The 10701-nt window shown below is 40.5% G+C and overlaps 1 protein-coding gene across 2 annotated transcripts; it reads left to right on the top strand.

Annotated features, from left to right (window-relative positions):
* The first annotated feature begins 3816 nt into the window (after positions 1 to 3816).
* Positions 3817 to 10076, top strand: LOC107376666 (signal-transducing adaptor protein 1). Of its 2 annotated transcripts, none has more exons than XM_015945898.3 (10): positions 3817 to 4064; positions 4387 to 4458; positions 4594 to 4710; positions 4840 to 4896; positions 5441 to 5595; positions 5684 to 5815; positions 5939 to 6008; positions 9346 to 9448; positions 9519 to 9701; positions 9787 to 10076. In XM_015945898.3, the coding sequence occupies exons 1-10, from the start codon at positions 3963 to 3965 to the stop codon at positions 9933 to 9935; spliced, it is 1140 nt and encodes a 379-aa protein (XP_015801384.3). In that variant the 5' UTR covers positions 3817 to 3962; the 3' UTR covers positions 9936 to 10076. The 2 variants fall into 2 exon arrangements, with proteins under 2 accessions (XP_015801384.3, XP_015801393.3); XM_015945907.3 differs by having other exon boundaries at positions 9792 to 9934.
* Positions 10077 to 10701: the final 625 nt, after the last annotated feature.

Genomic DNA, 10701 nt, shown 5'->3' with positions numbered 1-10701 from the left:
TACAAATCTGGTATAAAATACATGGGAACGGGTCTAAGGGTGTTTCTCAAAGCCAAGGAACCTCGCCTTGATGTCTTGGCCCCGCCCTGGTTGCCTAGGAGATACGTCATCAGGAATCACCAAGGCGTATTCCAATGTTCATGTTTTACCGAGGCGTCTGTTCTCCGTTAGTCAGCCATTTAGCTAGTAAGGATACACGGGAGGTGTCTTGTAGCCTAGCCTTGGTCAAAAATTTCCCAGAATATGTAGTGAGATTGGGGGGTTAAATTATGACCAGTAAGATGTGATGATTCTATATAAATATAGAATATCAACCTGATTGATCTTTGAATGTTTAACCAGAAAAATTTAGGATTCTTTGCTTATTCATGGATCATAACACACTTCGTATTAATTCAGACAGAGTCAAGTATATAATTAAAATAAACTTTATTTTCTAGACTAATTATAATACATGACAAGCTATGAATAAGGATGTGTGATGGAATGTGATGTGTGGAGTAGATGTATATCAGAACCTTTGTATCTGGAAGAAACTATGAGTCTGGGTGTAAAAGAATTTATGTTTATGTTTATTTACTTAGCAGACGCTTTTATCCAAAGCAACTTACAATTTATAACCTGTAGGGCATGTTGTGAACTGTGGGGGAAACCGGAGTACCCGGAGGAAACCCACGCATGCATGGGGAGAACACGCAACTCCACGCAGAAAGGTCACAGCCGAGTTTCGAACCTGCGACTTCCGTGCTGCGAGGCAACAGTGCTAACCACTGTGCCACCATGCAGCCCAGAATTTGATCTGCTATAAAGAGTTGATGATTTATAGAACGACATCAGACACCAGAATGCAGGTCTATGATACACTTGTATGAGTTGCTCCCGGCGGTCCGGAGGTTTGTGGTCAGAGTGGCGAGGTCACCGGACGTCAAGACCACGATCCTCAGGGATTAGTAGCATCCTCTGAGTTAAACCACAACCCAGGGTCTGCGGATTAGGCGTCCAAGAGGATGTCTGAGAGTTGCAGTAGCTCTGGAACGAGCTGTTGTCTGTAATCACTTGCAGCTTTGTGGCAAGGTTTTGACTTAAGGTCAAAGGAGGTTGTTTCAAAAAGGCTTCTTTCCCGATTTGGCCGAATCGAGGTGTCAGCTAGAAAATGAGTTAATCGGGAAGTAAATTCTGTTTTATTACCACCATGTTATGATTCTGGCTAATCAGAATCTGACATGTTTGTCGGCGTTACCAAACATCCCTCAGAACCACACTTTCATCAGATACAAGAATGTTCTAGTTCTGTGGATAAAGAATCTTTATGTGCAGTGACGTCAACTTTAACCTTGTGTCACATGTGTATGAGAGTATGGTTGATTAACTTGTCACGTCAAGTACACCGATAATAAGATAAATGGATCATTTGCAAGATCAACATTCATTTCAGCTTAATAGATTTAGCACAGATTATTCAAATATTTCATTTAACCATATTGTTCATTCTTCATAATTTTAACAGTTCACTTTTATTCTGTGAGAAATCCAGCAGTCTGAGATCAGGGAAAAGCTATTGTCCAAAGACCTTGGGGAAGAACACTTTGTTGACAGTCTCGTGTCCTGGAATGTCAACAAGCACTGTAGAATCTTTCTTGATTCAGAAGATTATAAAACACACAGAAGTAGATTTATTCCTGTGGATTAAAGAGTCACCATGTAGGTCAAAATATAGATGAAAATTGCCCCTTTCTGGATGTTACAAATACACCGCAGTATTTTCAAAAGGATGGTGGATCAGAAGCCGGCAGGTACTATGGGGGCAAATTTCAAGTTTGAATGTAAGTCAACTAAATGTAGCTATCGGGTTGATATCTGAAATGCTTTTGTTTGTATCCGACGCAGTTGTGTGTGGTTGGTTAGTTGCTTAGTAGTTGCAGCTTCGGTGGCTAGCAGGTAGTAACTCACTTATATTTTTATTTAACAAATATATACACAATTTAAAAAGTAAAACCTCGTTATATATTTATATTGAAACTTATACGTATAAAATATAACATTGTCTCCCGTGCCACGTGATGTTACGTGACCACACTGGAAGTCACGTGATGCAAGTCTGTTCCATTTCACTGTTTTCTTTGACCAAGGAAGGACAGTGTCCTCGTCATCAAGTTGCCTGGCCTTGCAAGGCCAGGTGCCTTGACATTGAGAAACACCGTAAGTCTCTGGGCAACGCCATATTAGATGCCATGAATCCTTCTACGGGAGTCTATGAGGACAAAATGCATTTACTGATTTGTAACAAACGGTTACAAAATTTTTGTCATTCTTAAATTTTGTTGTTTTACACATTTATACCTCTTCACTTGTTGCCAGCAATGAAAGGGAGTCTGATGTGCTCGTTATTTTGCTAAAGTTTGCACTCCCCAGGGCTTTCTGACCCTAATGGGCATCCGTTGGTGAGGTCTTACTCCAACACAAAAATACTGCTTGCTTGCAACGATTTAGGTATCTACTGTCTCCTATCACCAGGAAAAAAACCAAATGTCACTTAAGATTGTAATTCGGGTTAAAGACATAGACAGGTTATAGTATGACCTGCAATAAAAATAGATTAAATTTTGGAAGCAACTTTACAAAAAGTGTCAAATAAAGAGCTGTGTCACCCATGCAATTGTGTATGTGCTGCCTTAACATGAGGATTACCCAGAGTCTGTAGAAAGACGATTACCTCACTGTAAGGATTAAATATATATTCATCAATGCCCCATATAAAACTTTTAAGTCCAATTTATAACACACCAGAAAGAAAACATTCCCACTAAAGCAGTCCATAGGGGGCGCTAGGGCACCACCGTACCACAGGAAGAAAAAGAAGAACATAGTAATCGCAAAATCCATCCATCCATCCATCCATTGTCTGAACCCCCTTGTCCATGTAGGGTCGCGGGGGGGCTGGTGCCTATCTCCAGCGGTCAATGGGCTGTCTGGTGGGGTACACCCTGGACAGAGAGCCAGTCCATCGCAGGGCATAATCACAAAATATTAAAAACAAAACATTGAAAATTAAACTAAACAATCTCTACATCATACAGACCATAAGTAATGTGTATAATGTGGATTCAAGTGTAGTTTTAAAATGTTATTTACACTTTTTCAAATAAACTTTATTGAACAAGTGTAAAGACAGATTAAAAATACAAGAACAAAAGAGTGCCAGGGGGTTTGAACATATCAAATACATTATTGAAGTAACAAAAATATGAAAAACAATATTATTTTAATTCAAAGACATTAGTTGACATACAAATTTCAAAAGTGCTAACTGCTTTTGCACTTTTTGACTTGCATTTATTTTTGTGTTCCTCCGGGGACCCAAGGTCTGAAATCTATCTCAAAGGCACTGCCTGATGAAAAAGGTAAGCACAACTAGCAAAAAGTTAGAAAAAAAAACAATCATGCTTGTTTTTATTTCTGTTTTGAAATTCATGATAAGGAATATCTAAAGAAAATCTAACTAGATTTCATTTATTAATAAAAATTTTTTTTTATTAAACACAGAGTCTGACTTCTGACCTAATTTTTATGTTGGGGAGAAAATGTGTTTTATTTTCTCTCTCTCTCTCTGTGTGTGTGTGTGTGTGTGTGTGTGTGTATGTGTGTGTGTGTGTGTGTGTGTGTGTGTGTGTGTGTGTGTGTGTGTGTTGTGCTGTGCTGTTTCTGGGAAGGTGGTACTAAACAGTGTGTGTGTGTTGCCAAGTCCAAAGTACAAACATTTATTTGAGATTTTTATTCCAACTACTTCCTTCATGATAAATCAGTGCAGCGTTTCTTTGTTCTCTCACATGCTGCAGGTCTGAAGTCGACTGAACACGGCCCAAAAAGCTTTTTACGGGCTTGTAACAACCGTGGATTCATTTAGTCCAGTCCAGCCCTGCTCACAAGAAGGCACAGAAAGAGGAAACCTGCTGAACTGAACGATGTCTGCACACCCGAGAGTTGTCCACAACAGGAGACAGACCATCACAGCCCTGCCTCTGTATTACTCAGGACACCTGCTGAAGAAAAGCACCGGAGAGAAGGTATGAGTTACATCCTTCAGACTTTATGAAGTTAAATGATTTTCTATAAATGTACAAACACATTAGTAACATCTAAATAGATTAGTGTCAAGAAGAATAAGCTGCAGGTGTTTTAACCTCAACAATCTGCAATAATTTGTCAAATACATATAAAATATGGAGTTTTAGACAAACTTCAATTCGTATCAGTTTATTTGAAATTAGAATTTCAGTCAAACATGTTTAAAGTTGTTGTTTGTCCCAGGATAATGATTTACTACACAACACTGGTGGTGAACGCTCTACCCACATCCATGTTTAGAGTAATACTGATGACTTTCAGGACTTTAAGAGTTACTACGGAGAGCTGAGAGGAGAGTCGCTGTTCCTGTACAAGGATGACACACAGGACACGGTGAGGAAATGCATGGAAGATTATTAAAACTATGCTCATTGATATAGGATGCTGAGTCAAGTGAACCCAGCAGAAGAGCAATAAGGAAGCAGAGTCCTGCTGATGTGTCTGATTATTGTTTTGTTGTTGTTTTAGTACTCAGAGAGGCTGGAACTGGCGCAGCTAAAGTCCATGGAGTTAGACTCTCCTTATCAGAAGAAAATGCCGACAATTTTCACCTTGAATCTGCCTACAGAGGAGGTGCACCTAAAGGTCTGTCACGGCAATAAGCCAATTTCTGTCTTATGTGATTTTTAAATAATTGGATTTTATAGAATTTTAGTCATTTTGTTGTCATTTAGCATCTTTTCTGAGTGTTTGTGTGTTTTTCTTACCTTGCAGATGGACAATGCTGACACAGGAGAGGAATGGAGGGGTTACATCCTGACTGTGGTTAACGTGAGTAAACAAACCAAACTGTCATAGACACACAGACAGATTAACGCCACACTCTGTGTCACAAAATCTCAGCAAAGTCACCTTTAGTCTGAACACCTGAGTTCAGATGGCCTGACATTCCTGCAGGGAACACATCTCCCACAATAACAATCATTAATGTGATCCAGTAACCCGCTCTGCTGTTTCGTTATATTGCAAAGATAAAAAAGAAACTAAAGTTTCCTGGTAAATATTTAAACACATAATGACTTGTGGTGTTTTCTTAGGGAAAAGCTCCAACATGAAGCTGAAAACTGTGATTACAGGAGAGTTTTTTTCACCAGCTCACACATTTAAGCACATTTTTGTGCTTTGCAGACTGGTCAGGTATTTTTGATCAATGTGCCAAAATAACTTGTCAGAATACCTTAAAGATTATAGTTTAGCAGGAAACTTTTGTAATTTATCTAAACAAGCTACAAAACTAATAAATAATCTTTCTCAGCAACACATGATTCATTTTTCTATTAGTTGCAGGCATCTTATGACTCGTGTCTCCCTGCAGAGAGAGATTCCTGCAAAGCTGCAGTTGCTACCAGGTCAGATGATAAAACTGGGGGAGGTTCTGGTTCAGGAGAACTGTAGGAACCCCAAACTGACACGCCCACCCCTCCCACCTCGACCCATGCACTTGAAGCCTCAAAGCTCTCAGATGCCGTCGTAGGTTAAACCTTCATCTGTACATCAAAACAAGGAGAAACCCTCACAATCAGAGGGAATTTCAGGCTCTTTCTTTTGAATCCTGCAGCTGTTTCCTGGATGTGACTCGACAGGAAGCAGAGAAGATGCTGGAGGCCAACCCGGAGAATGGGAGCATCATCCTCCGCCCGTCCGCCATGCCCAAGAACTATGCCCTGACCCTGAGGCAGAAGACGTCCAGGTCTGATCATCTATCCAAAACTTCAAACTGAAAGTTTAATACTTGGAATGTTGAGCACCAGAAAAAAGGCACACACTTTTATTTTAGTGGTTTGAGTTTGAACTGATGGTCGTTGTGTGCTAGGGGACCTGTCCTGAAGAACTACAGAGTGACCTCCACAAAGTCTGGGTTTGTGATCGAGCTTGAGACTCCGGTAAGTTCAAAAGGACGTCAATGTTTAGAGTTTTAGACGGAAAACACGGTGGCAGCCAAAAGAGACTACAGCAAAAAGTTGACATGGCAGCTGTAAAACTAAAACAAAGAGAACCACAAGAGCACAGAGTTACGGGGAGATCAGGAGTGAGGTCTGACAGGAGAACAAAGATGAACACAAGGAGGAGGTTTACTGAGTGATAGGAAACAGGTGAGACTCAATAAAAAAACACGAAATGTAGGATCAAAATCCCAATATTATTAATACATTAGTTTGAGTTAGTCACATCTACAGTGGTGGGAAAGGGTTGCTTGTTTAACAGCTCGTATGACTCTTGCAGATGTTAAACTGTGTTTTCAACATAAATGTAACAAAAGCTGCTGAGTAAAAGAGAACAGAGCGGATCATTTCATCTCCGATGTTAACTGGACTGAAAGCTTACAGAAAAGTTAAAGATGTGGAACACTGAAAAATCATTTTTTAAATCTCATTTCTGATTATAATCAGTCACTGAGTGTTTCATACAGGCTGAACTTAACAATAGTCTTCCACACCTATTTCCTGCATTAGCTTCTGATAGAAAACAGACGGTGAAACTCTAGGATTTAAAAAGCCTGACAGATCTACGTCACACTGTGAATTAACATTAATAGAGAACCTAAGTCTAAATCCGGTCGGCTCATGGGACTCTGGAAGAACGAAAATATGAATGCGAGTCAACGGGACTAAAAGGGCTTTTTACTAATCCTCTTTGCCTTACGCCCTGGATCGCACATACGTTGTGCTTCAATTTAAGTGAAAACTAATCATGGCTGTTTCGACCACGCCAGTCACGTACTTTGAGATTGATCAGCTCGTAAACGTTCGTAATTAGCATGACTACAAATCAGACATCAGTACATTGCAGATATGACGATCACCACACAATCTCCTCTCCCCTAGCTTAGCTGCTACTTACTAAATAGCCAGATTTAAGGTGTTTTTTTCCCTCCGGAAGGAAGGATTTTGAAGTTAGTTGAACTTAGACGTTCGAGGACGTCATTTTTTCTCTCTTTTTTTCTCCATGTCTGGTTCGAGGACGTCACTTTCTTGAAGCACATTTGTAGTCCTGGACTTATTTTCGCACAAAACCTAAAGTAACGTTTCCCCCATTCAAAAATAAGCACTTTCTTGGTATCTAATTGCGTCTTTAAAATTCACAGAGATCATATGTGAAAACCATGGCACATAAGCGGAATTAGAAAATTGCGTTTTCAGCCCCTTTGACTTGCATTCATAATTTCGTTCTTCCGGGGACCCATGTAGACCCAGTAGATGGGCGTGACTTGGGCTCCCAATTGACTCACGATGGGGAAGGCTGTTGGTTTAACGTCCAGGAAACAGCAGAGAATGTAGCTAGTAGAAGCTAACTGTTGGCATGAGCAACTCGACCACATGGCAGAACTCCTCCAAGCTTGTGTTATTAACAGAGATAAAACATCAGTGTTGTAAGTCAGTGGTAGAGTCACATTGCTGTCAGCCATTTTGAGGTGAGATGTCCAAATATCAGGAAATACGACTCCAAAACCTGTCGTCTGAAGCTCAGCTGTGATATTGGTCACTGCTAGTTCCTACTTGGAGCTCCACAGGGTACGGTGCTCTCACCCTTTCTCTTCACCTTCTACACCTTGGTCTTCACCTGCAACACCAGCAGCTGTCACCTCCAGAATTTCTCTGATCATTCCCCTCAGACACACAGCCATTGTTGGCTGTGTGTCTGAGGGGAATGATCTGGAGTACAGTTCAGTTGGACTTCGTGGACTGGTGTGAGCATAACCACCTTCGCTTGAACACCAGTAAGACAGAGGAAATGGCGATTGACTTCCAGAGAAACACTCTTCCTCACCAGTAAACATCCAAGGTGCAGACACTGAGGTGGTGGATACCTTTAAGTACCTGGGTGTTCACCTCAACAGCAAATTGAACTGGTCCAACAACACAGATGCTCTGTATAAGAAGGGCCAAAGCCGCCTCCACCTTCTGAGGATGTTGAGGTTTTTCAGAGTTAATTCCCAGCTGCTGAAATCCTTTTATCACTCTGTTGTGGTCTGTTGGGGCGCATGCAGCTCTGACTGAAACAGCAAGACTGAACAAGCTAGTTCACAAAGCTAGCTCGGTTCTGGACTGCCCACTGGATTCAGCTGAGGAGACGTGTGAAAGGAGGATGCTGAGGAAAGTGACCTTCATCTTAAAAATCCCCTCCCACCCACTGCATTCCACTGTGGAGACCATGGACAGCTCCTTCAGATGCCGTCTGAGACATCCCAGATGTAAAACAGAATGCTACCGTAGACCTTTCATCCCCTCTGCAGTAAGAGTGTATAACTCCTCAGTTTAAGCTGTACTGGTATTATCCTGGTACACAATAACACCAATGCAATATCTATTGTGTGTTCAATACTCGTTCAATACCGGATTTACATAGTATGTCTGGATAGTTATAGAAACTAAGTTTTCTGTTATTTTTATTCGTGGCCTTTAGTGGTCGAAGGTTACAATTTTAGACTACTGCCTATGTGTATATACATGTACTTTGTTATTATTTTTTCTTCAAATTATTCTCTCATGTGTTGGTGCTGCTGTAACAAGCAAATTTCCCCAGGAATAGAATAAAGTCTATTCTATTCCTGGAAATGGTCACTGGTGTTTTCCCCCCAAATATGACATACAAGACATTCATTCCTACTAGTGACTACTGCAAATGTGTTAAATGAGTGAACCACTCCTTTAAAAAAAAACACCTGAATAGAGTTCTGTGGCTTATTGAGCTTTGTAATCATTAAACACTTAATGATACATGGAGCTCCTTTCACTACTGGTTAAACATCACATTTCTGCTGAAAATGTCAGAGTGAAAACTGTGTCGAGTAAATATTCCTACTTCCTGTAAAGAGAGACTTCTGTTTTTAAACATATGTGCAGTGAATGTTTTTGTTTTAGAGTTATGGCTTTTAAAACAAATCTCAGATTTAAATGTTACTGTGATCGGTTTTATGGTGATGATCATTGTTATCACCATAAAATGTAGCCGTGGCTTCTCTCTGACAACAACAGGACCCAATTCCATATAATATTGCCGCTTTACAATTTAAGATGGAGGCTGATCATTTTTAATCCAAGGAATTCAGACCAACATTTGTTGGGTCACAAACCAGTTTAGATGATCAGAATGGTAGATAATGACAAAATACAGATTCTTCAGATTTGTCCTTTTTCAGAGCTGTGACATTAGATATTAATACACACTATTAAAGACAACTTTATATTATATGAAAACAAAGTGTGTTCTGATCTTCAGGTGACCGTGCCGTCTCTGAACGATGTGCTGAAGTTCTTCCTGGAGAAGACAGAGTACCGTCTGTGTCCTTATGTGGATTCTCAGCCCTACGACACTCATATCTGTGAGTCTGGACACACAGCTGCTCTAGAGATGATCAGCTTCAGCTGCTGACCGGTGTTTCTGATCCACAGTACCGTCCTCTGCTCCAGAGTGTGTCAGCATCCCCTCTCCATCATCCGTAGCGCCACCCAAAGCACAAGTAGCACCGCTGCTGCGTTCACAGACCAAAGAGAAGCTCCCTCCGCCTCCGCACAAACCTGATGAAGGAGAGTACGTGGTGCCAGATGATTCTCTTGATCACAACAGGAAGTTAGGTGAGTGTCCCTTCATGGTTTGTATGATGAAGCCAGCTTTAATGAATACATTTGTTAAAAAATAATTTGTTTTTGTTCAAACAAGCTCAGCTGGGTAATGAGCTTCGAAAGGCTTTAAAGACGAGGAGAGAAAATATCTACAGCGAATCTGGACAAGATGAAGCTGATGCTTATGAGAATGAGGCTGATCGGAGGGCCAGCTGGACGGTGCAGTGCGGCGGTCCAAAGGCATAAGTCTCATCTTTCTCTGTGAATCTGACTGAGCTCAGCCTCCACAGGCGTTACTGCTGAGGAGCTTCAATGGTGCTGTGAGGTCAAAGGTCAGGGATGAAGGAAATTCTAGCAGATCATTCAATGGCCCTAAAAGTCTCTGTGTGTGTAATCTAAAGACATCTGCTGTTAAAGCAGAGAGAAAAATACACTAAACTTGGTTAATTTAAGGACATTTTGAGGATTCGTTCAGGAACATCCTCTGTTCTCATGTTGGTGTAGATTCTTAGATTCTGGTTTTATTTTTACTTTCACTAGTTGCTTAAGAGAGGGTATATTCAACGTTAATAATTAAAAAACCTAAACTTTTCCAATACATCGTGAAAAACTTTAAACTGAAGATGACCACTTCCTTTCATTACATCTTTGTTTTCCTGCTCTGGATCTTTGTTTCATGCTTTTATTTTGTTTCTTTGAGATTTTTAAACATTTTAATGCTGCTGATTATATTCATGCTCATGTAAAGAGTTGTAGAATATGTTTTATGATGGCAGAAACACTAGTCTTAACTCATTCACTGCCAGCCATTTCCTGATCAGAAAAGCTTTTCGCTGCCCGCGTTTTTCAGTTTTCACTGTTTTTTAAGGAGACAGTTAACGTTCCGCACTAGGATGATGTCATTGTCAAAACTACCAAAACAAAGAGTAGACTCACCTCTTACATCAGGAAGAATCCGCGCATTTAATCTGTTCTTTCATAATTTGTTGTCGAATTGTAATCGGCAGAAGCT

This window comes from Nothobranchius furzeri, chromosome 1 (assembly GCF_043380555.1).
Source record: "Nothobranchius furzeri strain GRZ-AD chromosome 1, NfurGRZ-RIMD1, whole genome shotgun sequence".
Taxonomy (NCBI): Eukaryota; Metazoa; Chordata; class Actinopteri; order Cyprinodontiformes; family Nothobranchiidae; genus Nothobranchius; species Nothobranchius furzeri.
This window is presented reverse-complemented; position numbering and strand designations above follow the sequence as displayed.

What these genes read in the sequence shown, in the direction of transcription:
- LOC107376666 (XM_015945898.3), top strand. Translation starts at nt 3,963, where the DNA reads ATGTCTGCACACCCGAGAGTTGTCCACAACAGGAGACAGACCATCACA. An exon ending in CAGAGGAGGTGCACCTAAAG is followed by an intron (nt 4,711 to 4,839) that starts GTCTGTCACGGC and finishes CTTACCTTGCAG; the next exon opens with ATGGACAATGCTGACACAGG. An exon ending in GCCCTACGACACTCATATCT is followed by an intron (nt 9,449 to 9,518) that starts GTGAGTCTGGAC and finishes TCTGATCCACAG; the next exon opens with TACCGTCCTCTGCTCCAGAG.